General features: G+C 43.8%; 1 protein-coding gene across 2 annotated transcripts; it reads left to right on the forward strand.

Annotated features, from left to right (window-relative positions):
* The first annotated feature begins 1,377 nt into the window (after window positions 1-1,377).
* On the forward strand, window positions 1,378-27,331 carry CREG2 (cellular repressor of E1A stimulated genes 2). Of its 2 annotated transcripts, XR_010987347.1 has the most exons (5): window positions 1,378-1,782; window positions 7,298-7,467; window positions 21,512-21,625; window positions 23,379-23,946; window positions 25,286-27,326. XR_010987347.1 is itself a non-coding variant. In XM_068138343.1 (4 exons), the coding sequence occupies exons 1-4, from the start codon at window positions 1,378-1,380 to the stop codon at window positions 23,524-23,526; spliced, it is 837 nt and encodes a 278-aa protein (XP_067994444.1). In that variant the 3' UTR covers window positions 23,527-27,331. The 2 variants fall into 2 exon arrangements, 1 of the variants encoding a protein (XP_067994444.1); XM_068138343.1 differs by having other exon boundaries at window positions 23,379-27,331.
* The last annotated feature ends 20 nt before the right edge of the window (window positions 27,332-27,351 follow it).

Consider the following 27,351-nt stretch of genomic DNA (forward strand, 5'->3'; position numbering starts at 1 on the left):
ATCTACATTCTCATGTCTTGAAGCACTGAAGTGGGAATCAGTAATCAAAAGGGAGCAGTTGTAGACAGGGCCACATGCTAAAGGAAAAGGTACTCATTCTGCTGATAGGATTTTGGTGGTGAAGTTACATATAGTGAGGAAGTATCTTCACTGTTGGACAAACTCATTTGGACCTTCAGGACTCTTACATCCATCTTCACTTTCCTTCAGGTTTTTGCAGTGAAAGTAAAAAACAACAGGGAGTCTAGAAAAAAAACCCCACCAAACACAGAAATTAAAAATACTCAGTATTTTCAGGACCGCTTTTATTTATAAAGTTTATATCCTAGGTCGGATACGCAGCATATTTGCATGGTGCAATTAAGAAGAAGTTGTAAAGTCAGGCCAGCCTTACGATCTGTTCTTCAGAGCTGTGGAAGTTTAAGTCTATTAGATGTATATGAGAACCTTATGAAAGGCAAAGGCTCCCATGAGATTCATTCCTTCTGTCTCCTATGGAACCTGTACCCCTTTAATAATTTGCATTAATGCAATGGAAGTTTATAAGCATGTATCTTTAATAATTACAAGTTTGCATTGCCATAGTGAAGAGATCTGTCTGCTGCCAAGTACAGAAAACAGGAGCTGAAGGCAAAAGCACCTTTAAACAGGCCATCAATATAAACCCAAATACACATTTGAATCTGTGCCTAATTAAACCTTTGCCTAGTAAACACATCATTTAATAGTAGCACCACATACTTAGATATCAAAATAAATGCCACAAGTGCTGCAACTAATCATGTCTGCCTTCTGGGACATAGGGTGTTGCTGCTGCTTCTCCCTGGTGTCCAAGTGTCCCCCTGCAAGGGGAGCGTTCACGTGGCCGTGCTCTCTCGTGGGTTCTTTATTTTCTAATGAATGGAGAGGTCACACCCCCTCTGCCCAGACAGTCTCGTGTGCCATGGTCTGCACATGAAGTACATCTGGAGAATTACTTCATGAAATACCTGCCGGGCTGCACACCTGGCTGAGGTGGTACAGCAGCTTCACAAGCCCCTAGCAACTGACAAGCACACGCAGAATGAACCTGCAGCGAACTCCACGTCCCGGCCTCAGATTAGCGTGGCCCGGTGAATCGAGTTCCGCCCAAACTGCTCTCCCTGCGACTCCGCACCGTGGGCAGCTGTCCCCCAGGTGTCGCCGGCAAAGCCGATGCTACAGGTATCGTGACCGCACGGCGGTGGGCAGCGACACACGTGAGGCTCGGCTGGAGTGGGGCCGCTGCAAATTTTTGGGACTCCCAGAGGGCGGCGTTGCGGGGCGGGCGGCCGCCGGCCGCCTGAGGGTGCTGCGGGAGCGGCGCGGTGCGGTGCGATGCGAGCGCAACTGCAGAAGATGTCGGTGGGGCGGTGGCTGCCGGCGTGGTGGTGGTGGCTGCCGGCACTTCTGTGGGGCGGCGCGGGGGGCTACGTGGTGGTCACTTCGGTGTCCTGGCCGCTGCCCGAAGAGGGAGCGGCGGCGGACGAGCTACACAGCTCCTCCACCGAGGAGGCAATCCCCGCGCTGCTGGAGGAAGCCGGGGGCCTCTGGAAGCAGAGCTACCCGGCCTCGGCTTACCGGGAGGATGCGGCCCTGGGCTCCGGGCCGGCGGGGCGCCAGCCGAGGCAGGGGGCCACCCCCTCCAGGATGTTTTCATACCGGCGGGAGGGCGGCGGGGAGCCTGGCCGCGCCGGGAACGCCCGCTACCTCGCCCACTACAACACCTGGGGCTTCGTAGCTACGCGGGCCGCGCAAGGAAAGGTACGCTGCCTCCCGCTGTTCTCCGCTGCCCGCGATCGCGCGTTACCGGCCCCCCGCGGCCGCTCGGCGCTGTCCACGGCGGCGGCGTTTCGGGTTCGTTCCGCCACCAGCAGCGCTGATGTCAACAGCCACCAAATGCGCGGAGAGTTAAGAAACGCTTTCTAGGAAGAGAAGTCACGCTTGGAGAAGCCTAAGGGAGGCACGATAACGACCTACCCCAGGGAGGCACGGGAAAGGCAAAATCTGTAATTCAGAACCAGGCTACAGCATTTGGTTTAGAGGCTTTTTAAATTGGTTTAGAGGCTTTTTTAATTCCTTTTAAGCACTTCGAGCCTGCCCCTGGCCGCGCTGTCTGCCCCTCTCCCTGGGCCCAAGACCCCAGTGCCGACCTCGGGCTCTGGCTGTCACCCAGCGAGCAGGAGAGAGGAACGAGGAAGAGGAGGAGAAGGAGGGGAACCTGCTGGGCTGTCATAAAATCTGTCCGCCCCGCATCTATCCGCACATGCCAGTTCAAAGGGAGATTTCTCTGTCAGGAGTATTAAGCAAAATAGCTGAGCTGCTCTGGAGAATAGGGGTCAGGAGCTCAAGTGGTGTTCTGCTCAATTCCTTCAGTGTCAGGGGTGTACACTGAGAGGAATGGGAGAACCCACACCATCAACAATTGGCTCAGGGGATGGTGCCAGCAGCAGAACTTTGGGTTCTATGACCACGGGGCAACTTTCACTGCACCTGACCTGCTGGGTCCTGATGGGGTGCATCTATCTAGAAGGGGTAAAAGAGTCCTGGCACTGGAGTTGGCAGGGCTCATTAGGAGGGCTTTAAACTAGGTCTGAAGGGGGTGGGTGAGGCAATCGGTCCCTCTGCAGAGGTAAGAGTAGGGCGCAAGGTAGGGTTAGTTGAGAAGTCAGGAACCCAGCTGCGATGCGTGTACACCAATGCACGCAGCCTGGGCAACAAGCAAGAGGAGTTGGAGGTCCTAATCCATCAGGGCGACTATGATGTAGTCGCCATCTCAGAAACTTGGTGGGACAGCACCCACGATTGGAGTGCTACAATGGGGGGTTACAGGCTCTTTAGGAGGGACAGGCGAGGGAGAAGAGGAGGAGGAGTGGCTCTGTATATTAGAGAGTCAATCTCTGCCACACAACTTGTGGTGGAAGATGAGGTAGTTGAGAGCCTGTGGGTCAAAATCAGAGGACAACCTAACAAGTCTGACATCCTGATTGGAATCTGTTACAGACCACCCAACCAGGATGAGGCGGCTGATGAGTTGTTCTACAAGCAACTGGAGGCTGTCTCAAGATCATCTGATCTTGTCCTTGTTGGTGACTTCAACCTCCCAGATATCTGCTGGGAACTTAATTCAGCAGGGAGGAGGCAGTCCAGAAGATTCCTGGAGCGAATGGAGGACTGCTTCCTGACACAGCTGTTAAGCGAGCCTACCAGGGGACAGGCTCTGCTTGACCTGCTGTTCTGCAATAGGGAAGGGCTGGTGGGAGATGTGATCGTGGGAGGCTGCCTAGGGTGCAGTGACCACGAGATAGTGAAGTTTTCAATATGCAGGGAGATTGGGAGGAGCACCAACAGAACCTCCACCTTGGACTTCTGAAGGGCGAACTTCAGCCTATTTAAAAAACTTGTCTGCAAAGTCCCCTGGGTACCAGCCCTCATGAACCAAGGGGTTCAGGAGGGTTGGACCTACTTCAAACAGGAGCTCTTGCAGGCACAGGAATTGGCGGTTCCCATGTGCCGGAAGGCAAGCCGGCGGGGAAGGCGACCAGCCTGGATGAGCAAGCAGCTCCTGGAGGATTTAAGGGGGAAGAGGAGGCTGTATCACCTTTGGAAGGAGGGGAAGGCTTCTCGAGGTATGTTCAAGGAAGCTGTTAGATTATGTAGGAATAAAATTAGGGAGGCTAAGGCCCAGCTGGAACTGAAGCTGGCCACCTCAGTCAAAGACAATAAAAAGCATTTTTATAAATATATTAATAATAAGAAGAAGGGCAGGAAGAACCTGAACTCCCTAGTGGACCTGGAGGGGAACACAGTTACTGAGGATGAGGATAAAGCTGAGGTCCTGAACACCTTCTTTGCCTCAATTTTTAACAGCAAGGCAGGAGTTCAGGACGAGTGGTCTCCGGAGCTGGGCGTTGGGGTCGGGGAGCAGAGTAATACCCTGGAAATCCATGAGGAGTTAGTTCGGGACCTGCTGAGCCACTTGGATATCCACAAGTCCATGGGACCAGATGGGATCCATCCTAGGGTGCTGAGAGAGCTGGCGGATGTGCTAGCTAGGCCACTCTCCATCATTTTCCTCCAGTCCTGGCTCACTGGTGAGGTCCCAGATGACTGGAAACTGGCCAACGTGGTCCCCATCCACAAGAAGGGTCGGATGGAGGAACCTGGAAACTCCAGGCCAGTCAGCCTGACCTCAGTGCCAGGGAAAGTGATGGAGCAGATTATCCTGGCAGCAATAACTGCACACCTGAAGGATGGCCAAGGGCTCAGGTCCAGCCAACATGGATTCAGGAAGGGCAGATCCTGCCTCTCCAACCTGATCTCTTTCTATGATCAGGTGACCCGCCTGGTGGATGTGGGGAGGCCTGTGGATGTGGTCTACCTAGACTTCAGCAAGGCCTTTGACACCGTCCCCCACAGCAAACTGCTGACTAAGCTGTCAGCCCGTGGCTTGGACCACTACACTCTGTGCTGGGTTAGGAACTGGCTGGAGGGCCGGGCCCAGAGAGTGGTCGTGAACGGTGCCGCATCCAGCTGGAGGCCAGTCACCAGTGGTGTCCCCCAGGGATCAGTGCTGGGCCCTGTCCTCTTCAACATATTCGTTGATGATCTGGATGAAGGGGTAGAGTCAGTCATCAGCAAGTTTGCAGATGACACAAAGTTAGGGGCAGATGTTAGTCAATTAGAGGGTAGAAAGGCTCTGCAGAGGGACCTCGACCGACTGGACAGATGGGCAGAGTCCAATGGGATGGCTTTCAACAAGTCCAAGTGCCGAGTGCTGCACTTTGGCCACGGCAATCCCATGCAGAGCTATAGGCTGGGGTCGGAGTGGCTGGAGAGCTCCCAGACAGAGAGGGACCTGGGGGTGCTGATCGACAGCCACCTGAATATGAGCCAGCAGTGTGCTCAGGTGGCCAGGAGGGCCAATAGCATTCTGGCCTGCATTAGGAATAGTGTGGCCAGCAGGAGCAGGGAGGTCATAGTGCCCCTGTACTCTGCTCTGGTTAGGCCGCACCTTGAGTACTGTGTCCAGTTCTGGGCTCCTCAGTTTAAGAAGGACATTGAGACACTTGAGCGTGTCCAGAGAAGGGCAACAAGGCTGGTGAGAGGCCTTGAACACAAGCCCTATGAGGAGAGGATGAGGGAGCTGGGATTGTTTAGCCTGGAGAAGAGGAGGCTCAGGGGTGACCTCATTGCTCTCTACAACTACCTGAAGGGTGGTTGTAGCCAGGAGGGAGTTGGCCTCTTCTCCCAGGCAACCAGCATCAGAACAAGGGGACACAGTCTCAAGCTGCGCCAGGGGAGGTTCAGACTCGAGGTGAGGAGGAAGTTCTTCACCGAGCGAGTCATTCGGCATTGGAATGGGTTGCCCAGGGAGGTGGTTGAGTCATCGACCCTGGAGGCGTTCAAGGGGAGATTGGACGTGGCACTTGGTGCCATGGTCTAGTCATGGGGTCTGTGGTGTCAGGTTGGACTCGATGATCCTCGAGGTCCTTTCCAACCTAAGTGATACTGTGATACTGTGATTATTTTGTCGATCTTTAAAATATTTCCTATGTTAAAAGGAAAGATTGAAATGGGACACAGCATCCAATACAACTCAAACAAGAAAACAAAATAAACCAACCACCAAAACCTTGAACATTTTCTTGGAAGTGTTCACAGATTGATTAACATACTAATAAAAAACCAAACAAGCAGACAAAGTTAGAAGCACATTAATCTTCAGAAAGCTTGTCTGAATTAGTGATAGTTTATGTTCTTGTGAAATACAAAGCAACAGGTTAAAAAAAATACCATTAAATAAATACATAAGTGCACACAAGAGGCCTGTAATTCTACATCAGTTTAAATCCTGTTCATACAATCTTAATTCTCTGGTTTATGGTCTGGCTAGAAACTCTCAGTGGAATTACAGCCACAATATCTTCTGCAGTCAGCTGGCTCTATTTACCACATAGAAGTAATGCAGAGAAATAGGATTCATAATAAGATGTGGAACTGATGAAAGAGGTGGTGCTACTGTGAATGGTGAGTCTTGCTGCTTGTGATTCCGATCCTTTTTGAGACTCCGCGGTAGTGTTACCCCTGCATGACAGGCTGAGCATTTTACACGATGCAGACGTGACCTGCAATATTACTGACAACTACTATTTTATGTTTTAACTCAATAATAAACAAGTATTTTTAGTTTCTAAGTCATGTAGCTTCACTAAAGCAGGAAGCACATTCATTTTAAGGAATGCTAACAAGGACCAAATGGTAGCACTATAAGCATTAAAATTACAAAGGCATATAACCATTGAAAATCAGAAAGTGTGCAGTTCAGGTAATATCAGCCAGGATTTTTTTATTAACTATTCATACTCGATTTTGTTGTGAAGGATTTTCCAGTTACATTGAATTTAATGTATTGACTGATAATTTTAGTATTTAACATCTAATTGACCATGAGGAAAGAAATGTCTGAAGACATGAAAAAATAGTAATTCATCAATTATCTGTCATTGTAGTTTATAATAGGATGGAAAGCATAGTAGGAGTATAAATCATTATGGAGAGTATTAATGTTTGTAACTACTTGGCAAGGACATTTATGCATGTGTTACATCCACTGTGAGTTTGACAGTGAGTGTATGGGAAAAAACTTTCTGAAAACTTTCTGAAAAAACTTCCAGGTGCCCCTGATCTGACATGGAAGGAAGGTTTGCTCTGGCTGGCTTGATGGTTGGGACTCACCCCCCAATAGCTGAGTTTTCTGTCCAGGCAGCTGAGCTGATGTCCAGCTTGACTTTAAACACAACTCTGGCTAAAATGCCTTTCTCTTTCTCTTGCCAAACAGATATACTTACAGTGCAAATCAAGGCCAAAAGGGGAAGCAAAATCAGCATAAAAAGTGGGCTGGATTTGGGTTAAATTAGGCTCTGTATCGTTTTGGCTTTGAGAAAAGGTATCAGCAGTGCTTCAGAGTAAACATTTCTTGACACTGCTGCCATTAATTTTAATATACTTAAACATTTTTTAATTTGGTAATTATTTTAAGCTCAGTGGAAGAGAAAATGTTCCCTATAGTGTCACAGACAGGACTGGAAAGAAGAAATACAGATCTGTTTTCAGAGAAGTGTGATAGACCTAATTTAGAAGATTCATTTCAACAAAATGACAAAGTGGGAGCTATTTGGGGTTGCTATCCTTTCTATTAGAGTCTTTATGGGAATACCCAACATAGTAAACCGTCTGTGTGCAAAGATGTAACCGGTTGCTTATTTGAATTTGACAGATCCAAGGTATGCCCTATGGGAACTGTTTACTTCTCAGTGATGGTCCTGTCAATAACAGCACTGGAGTCCCTTTCTTTTACGTGACACCAAAGGACAACACTGTGGCATATCTCCTGAAGAATCCTGTGGCTTCTCTGACCCTTGCAGAAGCTGATGGAAATTTCTGCAGGTAACAGAGTTTTGTGTGCCTACTACCACCTTCCAAGGGGGATCAGAGTCCTCAGAACAAAAGTTCCTCCTTAGCTTTGTTTTGCAGTAAGTTGTCCCAGTAAATCACAGTAAAGAAAAACAGGTGTGCCGTTGAAGTATATCGCACCATCTAGAGCTGCAGGGGCTTTCAGCTCACACATTAATGTACCTAATTTTTAATCTCTTCTTGGAGGTGCCAGATAAAATCTAGGTGTTCAGGACTCCATTACCCATTGCCCATTAGGTCACGGCAATCAAGTCTATAAAGTCCATGGAATGCTTGGAAGGCAATCCAGGTCATGGTAAAACAGACACCTTGCTCTGCTGAAAGCTGTAGAGGCCTCACAGATTGCATTGTCAGGGCTCTAGCTTTCCAGATTTTTTAAGGGGATCTCAGGCTCCTAGTTAACAGGTTATACACTGACTCAGTCTAATTCCCACCTCTTCAGAGGGTGCAGTTGGACATGATACACAAATCATGTTCATAAACAGTTGATAAATAATGCCCTACATAAAGGAAGTCAGGTCTGCTACTTACTTATCTATGGACAGCTCCAGGTTTGTCTCTCCAGAGGCAGCAAGTTGCCTTCTTCAAAAATTCCACATCACTGAAGCTTTACATGTGTAAAATATATGTATGCAAACTCAAAGATGATTCAATTTTCCCCTCCATGCTTGTCCCCTTAGAAAAGTGTATCTCTGCCATATGTTTGTTTACAGTCAGACATGGCAAACTTGGCTGAGTCACCCTTGTGTGATGTGTTAATTCCAAAGGCCTCTTTATGTGACAAGGTATGTGACACTGAAATTGTGTCAGACAGGACTCAGTTGCCAAAAAGAGGGAACTGGAAATAACAGGCTGTTTCAGAACAAAAAGAGATTGAAAGTTTTGACCTCAACTTAAGGTCCTCTTGGGAGAGGAGAGGTTTATCTTAAGAAATGGATCCCAGATTTCCCCAGCTGGGCATTACCTTGGGTACCATCCCAACTCTCAACCCCACTAGCTGAGAACAACACTGGAAAAGGCAGTGAGTAGCAAATATAAAACATGTTACTGTTGCACTTGTCTATTACTTGTCTCCAGAACATACTGTTTTCTTATGACGTTATTGTAAAGTGGCAAAATGAAACGTTTCTCAGTTCTAAGCAGTACAAGTGATTTCAGGCTGCTGGAAATCAGGAGTTTCTCTCGCAACATCGAACACCTAATAGGAAGCTTCCTTCACTCCATTTGTTAAGGTAATTGTCAGCTTTGAATGCTTGAGAAGGTCAACAGAGTAGTGAAGTTAACACCAGAATGGTTCTGCTTGTTCCTTATTTCATAAAATACGTAAAATATAAAATATTGTTTAATAAATAAATATACCCGTTCTTTTGTTATGGACTAATGGAGCTTATTCTTGCTTTATAAGATCTTTTTAAATCAACTGAGCTGAATATCTAGACCAAGTGCTTAAAAATTTAAGTCTTCTGTCACAGCACCTACCTAATGCCGTTTTCATAGGCTCAAGACTAAGAGCAGCTTCCATTGATGATAACTGTTGGTGTTGAGCACTTATGAAAACTACACACCCATTAAGGCACTTAAGTGCAGCTTTTCATCCCTGACTTTAAACAGCCACTCTTTGAAAGTCTTTGGCGTTTTTGTTTCAGCAATGCCACTGCCTGATTTACCTGTTTGGGAAGTGCCAGTTCATCAACAAAAGAGAAATGCTGCATGATTTATAGAAAAATGGAATTCATATATATCACAACCCTTCAAGAATGTTTACTCTCTATCTTTCTATTAAGTAACTATTAATTACCAAAATCAAACCACTACCGTTTTGTCCCATGTGCCAGATATTTACTGCTGTTTGTCTTGCAGCCAGGCCAACCTGGATTCTGCCACCTGACTCTCCAGTCCCCTCTGCAGGCTGAGACTGTGTTCTCTGGCAAGAATAGCTCATTGGGCACCTCCAAAGAGCTAAACCTGGATTTCCAAGACAGCTTAAGCCAAACTAATTGCTAGTGGCCACATTCCTTTCTCCCTCCCTACCACCAGTTTCTTGGTTCCCTCCATGCTCTTTCACATCAGCCCTGGGTTTTGAAACAAAAATCTAAGGAAAATTAACCAAATTGTGGGAATAAAGCTTTCTGCTGGTCCTTCTTCCTTTTCCCCATGTCTGCTGCTGCTCCTGGCCGTGCAGTCCCACCCTTTCCCTTCAGCTGACCATATGGTGGGACTGTTTTAGCTCAGTAACCCAGCAGAAACCTCTTGCCTTTCTTTTCCCCCACTTTCTGTTTTTCCTTTTGTATTTTTTTTCCCACTGAATGAGGTTTCTACTGAGTTGGTAGCTTGAATTAGCTTCACAAAAGGAAGCAGAGTCCAAAGGATGGGGAAAAGGAGAAGGTAGAGGAAAATAGGACATCCTTATTTTAGCATGTGACCATACTCTAAACATTGAGCTTGCTACTGAATTGAATACACAGATTTAGAGTCTGGTCAGTGCTCCTTGCATTATTTATTTTGTTCTTACATTCCATTTGGTTTTCATTATTTCTGGAGTCCTCACTTGGAACAGATGTTGGCTGGCATTAGTACAAAGAACAAGCAATACTGAGAATGAAAAGCAGGGACATTTGTTGAGCTGCCATTTGTGTTTTTGATGATTGCTAGGAAAATATGAGCAAGTTCTGGGGCTGTCTCACAGACAGGAAACATGCAGGCACTGGGACTTTAAATTTCTTCCCCCCACCCTTTCCTATAAAACCAGGGTCAGAAATTAATTTACATTTTGGTCTAGCAACCCATGAGGTGATTTTTACGTTTTAAGCTAGCAACATCTTAAGCTACAGCCCTACACATTGTCCTACCAGTATCCCACAGAAAAGGCTTCTGTGGGCAGTGTGACAGTGAAGACAACTTGAACCCTGCTGCCAGGGCTTGGGGTGACCTATCTCCAGCACCTCCTGAAGCACTGGATCTGCTGCTGGTAACACAGTCAGCTTGCCATCTCTGCTGTGGGCAGCCCAAGCATCCTTTTGGGGTGCACTCTACCTGCTGAGACAGCCAGGCTGTGCCATGCAAACAGCACATAGCAGCCATAGTGCAGAACCTTATGTGGTGCTCAGGTTTTGCAGAACAGGTTTCTTTCTCTTCTTTACTGTGTGAAAATTTGATGTTTATTATTAGAGACCTCAGGTCCTGCTAGTATTAAAATGGTACATGTGAGGTTTTCTTTGCAAAGGAAAATGTAATTTATATATGGGTTTAATACCGTAAGTTCCCTTAGTTAAGAGCATCTCTGAGGTGGAAGTTAGGGATAGGGAGCAGAATGAAGTGCCCATAATGCAAGACCAGATGGTCAGCAACCTCCTGCACCATTGGCACTTATACAAGTCTATGGGGGCGGATGGCATGCACTTGAGGTTTACTGAGAGAACTGGCAGAAGTGCTCACCAAGCCACTTTCCATCACTTCTTAGCAGTGCTAGCTAACTGGGGAGGTCCCAGCTGACTGGAGATTGGCAAATGTGACGTCCATCTATAAGACCAGGTAGTCAGGTCAAGTCAGCATGGGTTCATAAAGGGCAGGTCCTGCCTGACAAATCTGATCTCCTTCTATGGCAAGATGACTCACTTAGTGGGCAAGGGAAAGGCTGTGGATGTTGTTTACCTAGGCTTTAGTAAAGCATTTGAAATTGTCTCCCATTGTTTACCTGGACTTTAGTAAAGCATTTGAAACTACCTCCCACAGCATCCCCTGGGCAAACTGTCTGCTTGTGGCTTGGATGGGTAGATGCTTTGCTGGATTAAAAACTGTCTGAACAGCTGGGCCCAAAGAGTGATGGTGAATGGAGTTAAATCCAGTTGGCAGCCAGTCACTAGTGGTATTTCCCAGGGCTCGGTACTGGAGCCAGTCTTGTTTAATATCTTTATCAATGATCTGGATGAGGGTAAGTAAGTTTGTAGATGACACTAAATTGGGTGGGAGTAGTGATCAATTTGAGGGTAGGAAGGATCTACAGAGGGACCAGGCCAGGCTTGGATTGATAGGTCAAGGCCAGTATGAGATTCAATAAGGCCAAGTGCCACTCCTGCACTTGGGTCTCAACAACCTCATGCAATGCTACAGGCTTGGGAGACAGTGGCTGGAAAGTTGCCTGGCTGAAAAGGACCTTGGGGTGCTGGTTGACAACCAACAGAACATGAGCCAGCAGTGTGCTCAGGTAGCCAAGAAGGCCAACAGCATCCTGGCCTGTATCAGAAATGGCATGGCCAGCAGGAGTAGGGAAGTGACCATTTCCCTGTACTCGGCACTGGTGAGGCCACACCTTGAGTACAGTATCCAATTTTGAGTCCCTTACTAAAAGAAGGATATTGAGTTGCTAGAGTGTATCCAGAGAAGGGCAATGAAGCTGGTCTGGAGAACAATTCTTGTGAGGAGTGTCTGAGGGAACTGGGATTGTTTAGTCTGGAGAAGAGAAGGCTGAAGGGAGACTTCATTGCTCTCTACAACTACCTGAAAGGAGGTTGTAGTGAGGTGGGTGTTGGTGTCTTCTCTCTAGTAACAAATGACAGGGCAATAGGATATGGCCTCAAGTTGCACTAGGGACAGCTTAGATGGGTTATTAGAAGAAACTTCTTCACCAAAAGGGTTATCAAACACTGACACAGGGGCACCAGGGAGGTGGTTGAATTGCCATCCCTGGAGGTGTTTAAAAGACATATAGATGTGTTGCTGGGGAACATGGTTTAGCATCAGAACTTTTAGAGCTAGATAATGGTTTGACTCAATGATCCTAAAGGTCTTTTCCAACCAAAACAATTCTGTTTCACGATCATGAATTGTTTTGGCTTCAAAACAATTATACAAAATAGTTAAATGAATAATGCTCTGTTTGAGAAAGTGTCCTTGTATGCCAGCAACATATTTGTAGTTTGTTTTCATGTGGAATTTTATTAGAATTCCGTTATTAACCTACTCCCAGCATCAAGAATGAAAATAAATGTGAAAAACAGTCAATGCCTCTAGTCAATGCTCCTAGGAGTATTTGGCACTCTCCTGAAAAATGTTTCTGACCTACTGCACACAAAAGAAATCTCTGGCCTTTAGAAAGAAAACATAGCTGACATTTCAATAGTCTTCTTGGATCTAATGAGTATCAAGTGACCTGTGTGTATACATCAGTTTGATATTAAATTTATTTAGTAGCAAATTTCATTTGTTTTGTTTCCGAACAAACTCAGGTTCCAATCCTTCACAATAAATATTTTCACTTTCAGGGATGTGAGGATTACAGAGTGGCCTTTTTGGTGCTCCAGCCTAAATATTTAATCACTTGGAGAGAAAATTTGAAAAGCCTAAGCTAATAAGAGAAATCACAGATCATAATGAAAGAAAGAGCGTTGTGATGCACCTGAATAAGCACTAATTGCAAGACATGATAATGTTGCAGCCACAGTCTAGATTCCTCATCTCTGACCTAGAGATTGCCATTTCCCAGAGGGAGACAAGCTGAGCTTCTCTGAGAAGGCTCTCTGATGGCCAGGCTGGAGAAAGCATTTGTTAACAACTACACAGCATCCTATCTGAAAGCTGATAAATGGATAACAGACGCAAGAAAAATTAAATGGTTCAAGGTTATAAATAGACTAAGCTGGCCAGTCTGTGCCACAGACAAGCTGAAAAGATTGAGTCCTATTCTAACAGCTTTCAGAGGGAGCAAGACTGAGCATAGCATTAAAGAATAGAGAAGCCATTGTTCTAAATGCATTTCCCAACACACAGGCTGCTCGGAGGTTCTCCTTTTCCAAGTAAGCTCCTGGGCCTGCCTCATTACAGCTGCAGCCTGGAAAACAGGCAATTAATTTTAAACATGTATTGCCTCCTTGACATCAGGTTCAGCACATTTATAGAGACCAACTGTACCTTTCTTAGAGAAGGGGCTGCCACAGACTGGTTTTTACATAAGGGAAAAAGTAAAAAAAAAAAAACAAAACAATGAGCATTGGGGTCAGTCCATCAGTTTTTCGTTTGCTGTTAGTTTGGAGGAAAGCATTTCAAATCCACACTGCAGACTGTGAATGATTTTGAGGGACCCAGGCTTCTTTCCTGATTTGTGACCTGCACGGCTTCATTAGAGCCATTTTTCCCCTTGTACTCATCTACTCCTTGAGGTAGTAGATTGGTACAACTCAAGTGGGCAGATGTCTTCAGTGGATGCAATCTGGCTCCATAAGTTCCTGAATTCTACATTGAAAAGGCTGATAGGAAGCACTGAGTACCTCCAGTGCTTCTGAATACCACCAGGCCATGGGAAGAGGAGAGTAACTGAGTGGCTTAGGATCTCTGCTGCCAGTTGGATTGACAGCATGAATAAACTGCTGACTTCATTCCTGGGTAATCCTGAGAGATGATAAGCCTACTATGGGTGTCAGGCAGAACCTTTGAGATGTCTGTTGTCCATCCAACATATAACCACCCCTGGGTTTGTAGAGTCACTGTGTTAATACAAAGATAAATATAACAAAGAAATCTGGTGCTGCACCTTCACACAAAGAGAAATGACACACACAGAAGACAAAGTCTGAATTCAGGCATCTCAATTTTTGAGATCTGCCTCCTGGTTTTGTGGCACAGACACATTTCTAGTTCTGGTATTTATATTGACCCTTTTTAGTCACATGCAAATAATTATGTCAGTAGCTGTTCCTGAAAAAATCTGTATTTAAAAAAAAAATGAGGAAGATACCAAATTAGAAAGTCAAATACGAAACCTACCATCATCGTGACCTAGTGCACACAATATTGCTCTAAATTACTATTTTCCCCTGTATTCTTAAATAACCAACTTCCCAAAATCCCTTCCTGGTGAAGTAGTATGTGTTTCTCTGACTCTGTTTACAGAAATAGTGAATTGTCTATGGTTAACCTATATAAATGTTTCCTGTCTGAAATGTAAGAGTTCAGCTAAAGAAAATTAGTTGTTATTGTCAATGAAGATAGACAAACAGACTGACTTCACTTAATGATTTTTAATTAAAACATTCTAGGAAGGAATATCTTGTAGGAAGAATGAGATTATTTAAAACACAAACCCAGGTATACTGTGAATACAGGCTCACTTAGATGCAGAGCGGCTGTTGTACCAATTCTCTTCAGCTCTGAAGCCTGACTTCATATTCAGAAGACTGTTCTTCCAAAAGCAAAAGCGATGATGTATTTTCACTATCTTTGCTGGCTCTCTAACGCAGCTGATAAAAGAATTCTTGTCAAAATCAAAGCAGGGCAGGGCAAAACTGCCCAGCCATATCCATCTGAAGACCAGCAACTGCTTTTCAGATTATGAAATTGCTTTCAGCAGCAATTTTGTTTGACATTCATGGCACTTAGATTAGCAGCACCAATGCATTCTTTCTGCTTTGGAGACTCTGGTAGTTAGTGGTGAGCAGATGAAATGTGTAAGGAGGATAACTTGCTTTTCAAAATTAATCACATTCATGAATCAAAATGATAAGGACTTAAAAGTAATTCTCCAAGAATATAGCATTTCTTCCCTTTCTTTCTGTAGATTTTAGGGGACAGAAAATCTATTTTAAATACCAGAAAATAACTCTGCGTTTTTACTTCATGCCCAGTTTGACGTTAGGCAAAGAGGAGCCCTGCAGAGGGTGACAGGGTGCCTTCCTTTTGTCTGGGGGAGGTGACAGAGGAGCTGTTTCCTAATTGCATGGCTTTGTAGGACTGTCACTGCCACTGTAGAAAAGGCTAGAATCTGTGGAGACAGTCACTGCCACATTGCCCTTATGCCACTCATGAGCTGCATGCTCTACAAGTAGAAAAGTTGGAAAACTGTTCTCTGGGGCTTTCATCCTGGCTCTCTGTCTCTCCTTTTTTTCAATAGGAGCAATTTCTTTCCCAACTTCTTTTCTATTGTATTCTGCTTAAGAATTAGATGGGTAAAAATAGTGCTTTCTAACAGGGCAGGGAGAACCACATTCAGAAAAGATGAGGAGGATTCATAAATCATGACAGGGAGGATGGAAGGTCCTGTTTCCTCAAGGCAGTGGAGGAGAAGGATAGCAGCTCCTCTGTGGGAAAAGGAAGATGAAGAAGCAGAAAAAGAGAGATTCCTCTCCATAAGCCCCTGATTCCTCCCCCAGTCCCATAATCATTATTGAAGCCTCCTGACTTCCAAACAGTTCTTTCTCAAGGACACCTGTCTGTCTTTCCCAAGTGCTCTCAAACAAGCTCCTCTTTTGCCTTTACTGCTGAACTGTTCCAGAGCCATATCACTTCATTAATGGACTGCAAAGGCTGATAGTGAAGATACTACTCTGGAATATTCTTGGTCAGAAACAAGGAGATGGCATCATCAATCAAAACAGAGATCTCAGCTGCAAAAGGGAATCCTAACAAAGTCAAACATCATCACTTCATGCGCCAATATAGCCCACATAAGCCTGAACTATGAGTTCATCAGGTCTGGGCTTGTGTAGTTATTGGACAGGATCCTTCTAATTAAAATCCAAGAGATGGCTTGTGTAGTAAACAATTTAATGAGTAGGTGGCACTCTTTGCTCTGAACTACTCTTGAACCGTGACCTGGAAAGTGCGGAAGTGGTATGCAGTAAAATAAGTGGGACGTGTTCATCAGCAGCGCACTTAGTGGCATTGCATCTCTGTTGGGAAACTTATTGCACTTGGACACAGAGTTATCCTTAAGCTCTGTAAAGCTGGCACCTTTGTAAGTGAATGCATCTCATCTTCTAATCTCATATGCTTGGAAGAAACAACTGCCCAGACTTGGTCAAACTCCACATACCTAGTTTGCTCACCATAAGCAGAGGAATAAAGACAGTAAATTCTTCTCTTGTCACAAATCAGATGAATAATTCAGATGATCTCTCTTAATGCACTAGGTTCTTATAAAATACATGAACTGAATCTTCTTCCATTTTAATTTGGCTTCCCTCAACCTCTGCAACAACATGTATGTATTTTAAGTAAGCATAAGAAAATATATGTGTTCCCCATTGCTTGGTCTCCTTACCAAACTCCCTGCTTTCTCTTCCTCTCAGTTCATATTTTATCATAGCCTTCATGAAATCCTCTCCAGGGAGACAGAGGACCTGACTCTGGTGAAGAAAAGGCCTGAGAAGCCATCACAGGTTTCCTCAATAGAGAGACAATGTCCCCAGCATGCCATCTCTCCCTCTGGTTCTGCCTCCCCCTCAGCCCCAGTCAGCAATGCACAAATGTTACATAAAGCTGCTCCTACGCACCTACTTGTCCTTGTGCCAGCAAAGATAAAAGGAACCCAAGGACTGAGAGGTGAATATGTGTTCATTTATACAGAAGGCAAAAAAATGCCTAGCAAATGCTTGACTAGATCTCTGTAGATGTGAAGGAGGAATATTTTAGTAAATACACTTATTTATCCCTGGTATCCCTTTATTATCTTTAGTTACAATACGAGGCATATCCCTGGCTATATTCCTTTACTCCTAAGAAGCAAAGCCTGCATATACATTAGTTGCACTGGTAACACCACTGAAAATTCAAGACCTGTTCACAATGGAGTCAGGATTTGTAGCTGCAAGTTTAGTAGTATTTCTATAAAAGTAATCATACATTATTTAGGGAATACTATACCAAAACCAATGCAGAAACAGATTTACTTCAGAATATGAAGGGCTCTTTTGATAAATACTAAAGCTAATATAAGATTAGAATACAAGGTTCCTATTCTGAAACACAAAACCTATGCTAAAAGCAAAGCCAACGAAGTAGTAGCACCATGAACTGAACTCAAATATATCATTGTCCTCTTCAACTCTTCTGAAACCTCATCTAATAGAATTTCAACAAATCATTTACTTGACTCATTTTCCAGGAAAACAAACAGTGCTTTCAGAATATTATTACAATGTACAATGTAAAAAATTCAGCTTGAATTTGTGTTTGTTGATTAGTGCAACACCCTGAGTCACGAGAGTATACAGTAAACTGCATACAGAAGGAGATAGGCATGAAAAACAAACAAACCCCCAAAACAAACAAAACCCCAACCAACCAAAACAAAAAAAAACCAACCCAACCAACCAAAACCCAACAAAAACAAACAGAGAAATAAAACTATTTCAGATATGTATGTACAGTATGTGGGTTTTGTTGCCAGCCAAATATGTGGAGAGTGTCTTTTCCTGTAAATCAGGGAAGAGCTATATCTGACACTAGCCCTATCAGGAAACATCCTCTCAGCAAAGGCAGGCGTTATTAGCTGATTAACCAAAGCAATGTCAGGTCGATTGCCTACTCAGAATCAATAAGCATGCTTTGCGCTTGCACAAACAGATAAAATAATTGTAATTTGAGGTGTCAGACCAAAATCTCTCACTGCTCCTGATCACACCAAAATCTATCACTTTGATCCACTCTGAAATGCAGACATCCTTTAACAATGATCCCTTTCTAATTCCTTTCTGAAAGTCATTAACAGCATCTTAGGTAGGAGCTATACTCAAGAAAAACACTTGCAAATACTCCTGCTTTTCCCGGCTCTTCAGCTTTCTCCAGTTCTGTTAGGCTGTGGAGGAAACGATTTCATACCCACAGATACATGGAGTTCAAAGCAAAACTGGTAAGTTCCTTCCCTTTCACATTTTTAAGAATCATCAAGTTTATGAACATATGTAGAGGGTGTTAAGTATTAGGATTAAGCAAAAAGATAACAGTAAATCAGGGGATGACTTCAAATGGACTTTAGGACTCTGCTATCCAGGGCTAACAGTTGTGAGAATGTTAATCTGTGCTGCCTTGGCTGCTGGAGTGCAAACTCTCACCCGTCACACTTTGCGGGACTGAGCTACTCTCTCCACAGCTTCATATTTGCCTGTATTTATTTTTTGTTTGGTGCATGAGAGTCTCATTGAGCCATGGATGCTGAATGGCCACACAACACCCAAACCCTATGCAGAAGAGATGCCAGGAGCTCTGGGCATCGCTGGGGCGTGAAGCTGCACTACTTAAGGGACGGGACATTCTCAGGCCAGCTGGGAAACTGCACCTTCAGTAGGAGTTAGCAGTGAGGCTCTATAGCATGCCAAGGGGACCATATAGACAATTATGTGTTCTGAATACACACTGCTAGAAATAAACTCAATATCAGGGTGGTCTGTGCAGATTTTCAGGTACTTAGAACACCATTCATTTATTATTTCATAATATAGAAATAAAATATACTAGAGAAAATTACACCATTATTTACTGAGGTGAACAGAAAGTTTGAGTTTGATCTTTGGCATCTGCACAAAGCACAGTAGAGGAAAAGGAGTAGTTTGTCCACAGGTCATGAAGCTGAACACCCTCTTCAGACAACTGCAGGTCCAGAATGAACAGGATGCTGAAAAAAACATCCCAGAGAAGATGTGACTGCAAACAGCTCTTTGGAGCACAGGCTACAGATGGTGCCAAGTGCTTAATGGGCATAGCAGAGTATCAATCAGCCCACTATACTTCCTTGCCTATCTCTGTTCAGGGCCCTGTCTATCTATAAAAGCAGATACTTATCCAGTGAGCTACATAGTCTTTCATAACCATCTGTGGGGAATCTGCAGGTGTTAAATTAGCTGCAGGAGGATGCCCATATGTTTCCTGTGTACAATAAACACCTACTGAGAATTATTACAGCAACCTAAAAAGCCATTGCAGATTTCAGGCAGTTAAGGCTAAAGGGCTCAAGCCAAGATCTTTAAGTAAAATCAAACAGATGAGATGTAATTTATTGTGATTTACTGCTTCAGATTAAAGCATGGAGAAGAAGAAATGCAGTTTTTGTTTCCTAATGTAGTTTTTTCAGGCTTATGTTTTTATGTGGGGAGACAGTCCTGTGAGATGCTGAACAGTCTGAAACTTCTGGCAATAGGGCTTGGGACTGCTCAGCACTTGCCAGGGCCAGGCCTTTGCAGTTGTCTCATACAACATTTTTTTGGTGACTGGTCAATTTACTTATGATTTATACACTTACATTGTATATGTCAGAGTCAGCAATTTCCCCACAGCTACAAATGGGAGCCAAAAAGCAACAAGTAATTTCCTTGTCTTGGACTGAACAATGAAGGCAGGTGAAGAGATCTTTTTTAAAATAGATCTTATTTGTCTCTTTAGTGTAAAGCAGTTGAAAAATGGGTAAAAATTAACGAGGGTGGAGTTTCTAGGATAGGCACAGGAAAAAGTGCCTGTCCTTAATTTCCAACAAATGTCCATCTACAAAAAGAGTCGGAGGATCTAGGCAGTCTGACTGTGGTGCCAGGGAAGGTCATGGAGGAGATCATTGAATAACATTATGTTGAATGTGCAGGGCAATCAGGTGATCACACCCTCTTAGGACACGTTCATGAAGGACAGGTCCTGCCTGGTGAACCTGATCTCCTTCTATGGCAAGATGACCTGCACAGTGGACAAGGGAAAGGCTGTGGATGTTGTTTACCTGGACTTTAGTCAAGCATTTGAAACTATGTTGCACAGCATCCCCTGAGGAAGCTGGCTGCTCATGGCTTGGGCGGGTGGATGGATGCTTTGCTTGGTAAAAAAATGTCTGGATAGCCAGGCCCAAAGAGCGGTGTGAAAGGGGTTAAATCCACTTGGTGGCTTGTCACAAGTGGTGTTCCCCAGGCTCTCAGTATTTGGGCCAGTCTTGTTTAGTATCTTTATCAATGACCTGGAGGAGGGGATTGAGTGCACCCTCAGTAAGTTTGCAGATGACACTAAATTGGGTGGGAGTGCTGACCCGCTTGATGGTAGGAAGGCTCTGCAGAGGGATCAGGCCAGGCTTGGATTGATAGGCCAAGGCCAGTATGAGATTTAATAAGACCAAGTGCTGGGTCTTGCACTTGGGTCACAACAACCTCATGCAATGCTACAGGCTTGGGAGACAGTGGCTGGAAAGCTGCCTGGCTGAAAAGGACCTTGGGGTGCTGGTTGACAGCCAACAGAACATGAGCCAGCAGTGTGCTCAGGTAGCCAAGAAGGCCAACAGCATCCTGGCCTGTATCAGAAATGGCATGGCCAGCAGGAGTAGGGAAGTGACCATTTCCCTGTACTCGGCACTGGTGAGGCCACACCTTGTGTACAGTATTCAGTTTTAAGCCACTTACTCCAACAAGAACATTGAGTTGCTGGAGCATATCCAGAGAAGGGCAATGAAGCTGGTGAAGGGTCTGGAGAACAATTCTTGTGAGGAGTGTCTGAGGGAACTGGGATTGTTTAGTCTGGAGAAGAGAAGGCTGAAGGGAGACTTCATTGCTCTCTACAACTACCTGAAAGGAGGTTGTAGTGACGTGGGGGTTGGTCTCCCAAATCACTAGCAATAGAACAAGAGGAAATTGATTAAGTTGTGCCAGGGGAGGTTTAGATTGGCTATTAGGAAAAACTTCTTTACTGAAGAGTGGTCAGGCATTGGAAAAGCCTGCCCTGGGAGGTGGTGGAGTCACTGTCCCTGGAGGTGTTTAAAAACCGTGTAGAGATGGCACTGCAGGACATGGTTTAGTGGCCATGGTGGTGTTATGTCGATGATTGGACTTGATGATCTTAGAGGTCTCTTCCAATTGAAACAATTCTATGATTCTATGAAAAGACCTTACATTTTATGCACAAATACATGTATGCAGTTATTTTGTAGGCCCAAGCACAGACTAACCATCTCATTAGTTCTTTGCAGAATCCTGAACTCAAGTCTGTTCATATGTCTGAAAACTCACCATTTTCACATTTTTACAATGAAACATATCATAATCCAAGTTTGAAGAGTATAAATTAAGATTTAGCAAGTATCTACCACAGAGTTAAGGTTTCAGGTAAGTGTTCCTTCAAGAGCCCTCCTGAATGTTACAGCAGTGTGTAGAAAAGATCTGCAAGGCTTGACAAAGTATTGCAGCTTTTTATATGTGAGCAGGAATTCACATTTCTCAAAAGAAACTACAACACAATTAACAAAGAAGCCAAGCTATTACATATGAGCATTTTTCTCTATGCACAGAAAAAACTTAATCGATCCAGAGGATTCAAGGTGCACCAGGCTGACTCTCATGGGGCAAATGGTCACGGTGCCTCCGGAGGAAGTGGAATTTGCCAAGCAAGCAATGTTTTCCAGGTCTGTATGTAACAGGCACATAGTAGAGCATAACCTGCAGGTGTGAGAACATATAAGGACGTGGCCACTTGGTACTGAAAATCGGAGAAGTAGCAAGCCTGATCTTTACCTTGGGGCCATGAAGAGTATTGGCTCCTGTGTGACTTGGAACAGCAGGTAGAGCTGTGCAACCTCCTTTTAACTCTTGAGATAACAAAACATGAAAATGCAATTAGTCAGTTTTGGACTCCAGTAAGGCACATGGTTTATAATCTGGGGATTACGAAAATATTTCACATGGCTCCAAGGTGAGATTCCACAAATCCAGGCTGTATTTGTTACCTTTAATGCTTCTTCCCCCCCTTGGGACAGGTAGTGCTCTTCAGCCACAACCCCTTATGAAGAGCAGAGCTCTGCTGCCTTTGGGCTTACAACTATTTGCAGGTGGAGCTTACAGGTTTTATTACCTCTCCTGACCTACCAGGACAACTGTTAGCAAAGCTGTAATAGTTGCTGAACAGTTTCCTTTGAACAGATGCAAGCACAATCCATACATACACACACCCAGGGTGTGCCCCCATGCCCTCCAGCAGGTCTTCAGAACAGTAAGCCTGAGCCTTAGCTGGGGCACACACCTCCCACACCAGCTGCCAGGGATGGTGTTCTAGGCACACCCTGCCTGGTCGGTCAAATGCTGCTGGGGAAACTAGCATGAGCTGGAATCCAAAACAGGCCAGAGGCAATATTCTTTCTGGCCTGCTGGAAGGGGTTAGGGTGGGACCCTGTCAGCAAATGCCCCATCAACAGCAAAAATGGGACTTCAGACAGGTGGGAGTTATTTTAGCACACAAACCTTTTTTCACAGACTTTGCAGAAATTGGATTCCTGCACAAGCCAAAGGCCACCATCACCTCGGGATTGGTTGCTCCACTACCAGGTAGCAAAAGCTGGACCGACACAGTAAAGGCTGTTGAGGGTCATCCCACCCAACACCAGCAGCAGCTGGAGACACCTCCTGGTGCCACAGCTGTGGGTGCTCAAAGGGACAATTCAGAAAATCGTGGGAAATCCCAGCTCAACCTAGAGGTTGCCAAACCAATAATCTCCTCCACCGGGTTCCTCAGGACGGGTAGAGGAACACTGGGCCAACCCTGCCTGGACTTGCACACTTCCCTCTGTGTTTCTCTGAACAATGTGGCTTAAGCTGTTGTTTGTGCCTCATGCACTGCTGCTAAGTAGCCCACAGCATCTTCTGCAGAGGTGCTCACAAAGCCCTGGGGACCAGATACCTGCAACCAGTTTACTGGTGAAAAGCATCTCTCTGAGGTAGCTGTAAAGGCAGGCACAAGAAACAATATGAGGAGGCTCTAGCAGGCAACAGCTCAAACAGGTTGTACTCTTCCTGTTAGCCAGTTTTATTATCTCTCCTGACGTAGCACAACAGCTGCTACCAAAGATGTAATATTTTTACAACACTGTTTCCTTTGAACAGATAAAAGCACAACCCTGACACACATTTGGAGAATCTCCACTACCTGATTTTCATTTTCTTACAAACTAAACATGTCTGCCTCAAGAGGTGGGGCTCTGCAACATGGGAAGGTGGTTTTCACTGGCTGCTTTCCTTGCAGTTCTCACCAGACTAAGGTGTTCATAAACCTTATTGCGAGAGAAGGCAAAAAAGATGAATGGTGGTGGTTCTTAGATCTTAGGTTTCATTCTGGCTGAGCACACTAGGCTAAAGAAGGCTATTTTTTCCCCTTTGTCATTCCAGGCACCCAGTGGTAAGAAAGTGGCCTCGTAGCTACGAGTGGTTCTTCATGAAAATGAACATCGAGCACATCTGGCTTCAGAACTGGTATGGGGAAGTTTCTGCCATTGCAGTAGAAGAGTATTTAAAAGCAGTTCCAAGTAAAGGATGATAGAATGGGCTTCAAGATAGAGATCTGAGCCTCCCTTCCAAACACTTAAAAAATGTCATGCTGGATGATTACTCCTTTTTTTTTTTTAAATTCTTTTTCCCAAAAGGCTTCAAAATAGTCCTGTCTCACATGGAACAGAGTAAAAATAAACTGACACAGACTTTCAAATTATAAAGGAGAGGTGGATGCTAGTCCTACCCTGCAATGTACAAACTTGTCATTTCAAACAGGCAATGCATCATCTTAAATGCTGCTAAAAAATGCTTTGTGTCTGTTTGTTTTGACTTCTATTGCTGTGCACCCACAGGGAAACTACCATGTGTGCTAAATATAATGTTCTGATTTACAGAAAAAGCAATTTGCCTACTCAGAACCCTTTGCATTGTGGAGGTATTACTGCTCCTTGGTCTCACTTGATTTGTAAGTAATCTAACAGAAACTTAATAGCTGCAGATCTAGATACTTCAGTTAAAAAGAGAATTTGCTAACTTGTATTTTCTACACGTGTTTTTCCCTAACTAGATAATTTGATATTTGACTTGGAAATTGAGTAGAAATGCTCTCTTCCAGTAGAAAAAATGCAAGCAGTTCAAACAGCACAGCTCCAATGTAACTTGTCTCTCACTGACACAAAGCTAGTTAAACATGTTGAGGGCCAAAACCAAATCAGCCTCAAAAGGATTATCCTAATACAAGTATAAACATTCTCCTAAGAAGAATTTAAGTAAATGTTCTCCGCTAGCCCATTCCTGTTATGAGACAGGAAAAGTAGTTTTAATAGCCTGTAATCCAAGGAGGTTTTTTTTCAATCCCTTCTCCCACCACCACTTTGCTTTTAACTCATTTGTGCAACTGATGATGTGCATCACTAACTGATCTAGGGGTGCATCCAGTCCCTTAACTCTGTTTCCTCACCAAGTCTTAAAGGGCTTGTTCATGCATATATTTTTAAAGGAAGCCTAATGACAGGTAGATAATTCAGGCCACAAAGAACTCACTTTCCTATTGTGGAAAGTGCAAGCTTTGTTGCAAACAACTTAGGAATGGGCATCTCGTGACAATTTCAAAAGAGATCAAAGGTATTTTATTCATCTTCATCCCATTCTCTAGATGATGTGGTAAACTTATTCTACAGTTCCAAAAGGTATTTAGTAAGAAAGGATACCATGGCTAACCAGCCAAGTCATTACACAGTTTGCAAATTATATGGCTGTTCTCTCTGCTGCATTAAGAGATACATTGACATGGTGTTTCTGTGCCTGTGGGGAAGGTCATCCAAAATCCTTGGGAGGGCACCTGAGTTCTGCACACTAACCAGGACCATGGCTGGGTTCAGGTTGAGCCTGGGTCCATGGGCAAGTGACCTGAGATTGTACAGGTTAATCCCTAAGCATATCTCAGAGGCAGCTGCATGAGCTGTGACCACCTGGAAGCCAATTAAGTGTAGCTGAGTGTATTTTGGTTTGGGCATGAAGAGAAGGAGTTATGCCAGAGGCAGAACTGGGCACCATGCTGCTTTAACTATCAGGGGCCACTTAGCTCTCCAGCACACTCAAGTCTCTGGGAATCACTACCATTCCTGATAATCTGTAAGAATTGAAGATGAATGCAGGACAAAACCTTTGTTTAGACACTCACTAAGAATTTTTTTTGGTCTCATTGACAGAAATTCTGTTAGCAGTGCAGATATTTTGCAGAGGCAATTACACAAAGGGGGAAGTGCCCTGCATTAATCTATTATTTTTATTTTTATTGGCAGATGTGCAATATTTTCCCATTTGAGTTTGCCCCCAGTCTTGCACTGTGTAGCACTGAAGCAAAACAGCCCATCCTGTACAGATTTATTGGATACCATCAACTGAAATCTTCCTCAATTCCTATAATTTCTCCAAGGAGTTATTTGTCCACTGTGGATCTGAAACTTTGCCCATTAGGGTTAATGGGACTTTAAAAACTGAGTTCAACAGGCAGAGTACTAGACCCTGTAAGAGAATCTACACAAGTCTAATATTTCTGGGCAAATTTAATTACATGTTTCATTATCCCAGTGCACTACTATTCCCAGAGAAACATGAACTTCTTGTTCTCTCCTCTGCTCTTAAACACACACACACACACATATTAAGCAAATCCAGTATACAAGCTTCATGTACACTGAAGGGAGGAATAACTTTAGAAATGCTGCTGTCACTATACTCTCAAATTCACTTACATCCTTAGACAGTCTGGTAACAGATGGTCCTATGTCCTATCCATTAATTTATTAACAATCTTGCCTTAAAGCAGTAAGGGATTGTTATCAATGATGTTCAGGACACCTTTAACTGTTTGAGAATCCACTATAGGCTGTCTTTTTGCTACTTGCTATAGGCTGTCTACTGGCACACCTAGATTAATTGGAGTAACTTCTGTATTGTAAATTGACATATTCATCAAAAAGCTTTTCTATATGAACCTGCTGTGAGGCTCTTGACAGAACCTCAAAACAAGAACCAGCAATGGCATGTAAAGTGACAAAAGGGGCTTTGTAAAGAAATGCCATCTTAAATCACCCATTCTCATTTCATGCTTCCTTCTCCCAAGGAATAGCTACCATAAAGTCCTTGAAAGTCTGTAGGAATTAATCAAAAATATGACTTGCATGTTTTGAACTGAATTTTCTGGAGGAAAAAAACAAACCAAACAAGATTGGGCTTTACCTTATTAATTTTATTACTTAGGATTTTTGTTTAAATTGACAAGTGTCTGAGGTGATATTTTTCATCGTGTGGTAAGTGAAGTTTGTTAAAGCTTTTAATCCAAAGAGTGTTCTGGAGATATCATAACAAAATCATAGTTCCTTGAGATTGTAAAGGGTCTGTTCTGGCTTTGATTCAAACCAATAGCAATGTTGTGTTTTAACTATTAGAGCAAACAAGCATTTTATAAAAAGTAGTGATAAATTTATTAAGCATTTCCACTAGCTGATGTGTAATTTATTTTCATGTGTTCTGCATTTGAGTTATTTCTGTAGCTTCCTCCCAAGAGCTTGTTGTGCAATGTGTATTATTTAACACTTTAACTCTGGTTTTGCAATATTTAAGACATGCATTTAGTCGTGTCCATATACTTGCTGAAAAAAGGGAAGACAAAGTTCTAAACTTGGGTTCCCACTTTTTATAATTTGTGCTAACATAATGCATGTGCAGGATTTAAGCACAGCTAGTCTGAACTGCTGCTTTTATTTAACCAAAGAACACTCCCTTTCTGATGAAAATTTTGTCACTTTGGTGGATGAAATGCAATCTGTCTTGTTTCTGAATGTGTATTGCAATTTGCAATGTATTTTAATTTCTAAAGATACTGAATGTTGTTGACAAAATGCCTATTGAGAAGAAATGCAAATAAAACCAAATTTCATAGTGGAAGCTGTAGTTAGAATATTTTTGAGTCTGCAGTACATTAGTCAGAGTAATGACCTTTTGCCAACAGCCATTATAATTTCTATTTGATTATTTTATCTTTTTTTTTTTCTCTCCCCCTCTAAGCTAATTTATCTTAAAATATTTCTGGGAATTGAGACTGAGATCTGCCTCACTACAGCCTCGCTTTTCTCAGGGGAGAAAAGTCTAACCAAGCACCTTTTATCATCTTTCCTTCATCTTCTCATTACTGTCAGCTTTGCCTTCACTATGGCAGTTAAATGTCACTCTTAACAATGTTTGCTCTTCTTTTCTGCACATAGGGACTGAACACTCACCTCTCAGGTGTGCTTCAATGATGTTTTGGATGTTTCCTTGGTGCTATTTCTTCCCCTGCTAGCCTTGCTCTCACAAGTTCTTGTTA

Source organism: Melanerpes formicivorus, unplaced genomic scaffold, assembly GCF_026170545.1.
Source record: "Melanerpes formicivorus ecotype bairdi unplaced genomic scaffold, bMelFor1.0.p_v2 SCAF_1, whole genome shotgun sequence".
In the NCBI taxonomy this organism is placed as follows: Eukaryota; Metazoa; Chordata; class Aves; order Piciformes; family Picidae; genus Melanerpes; species Melanerpes formicivorus.

Coding starts and splice junctions, on each gene's coding strand:
- CREG2 (XM_068138343.1), top strand. CDS start 1,378: ATGTCGGTGGGGCGGTGGCTGCCGGCGTGGTGGTGGTGGCTGCCGGCA. Junction 7,468..21,511: donor GCTGATGGAAATTTCTGCAG/GTAACAGAGTTT, acceptor CTCTATGCACAG/AAAAAACTTAATCGATCCAG. Junction 21,626..23,378: donor AAGCAAGCAATGTTTTCCAG/GTCTGTATGTAA, acceptor TTGTCATTCCAG/GCACCCAGTGGTAAGAAAGT.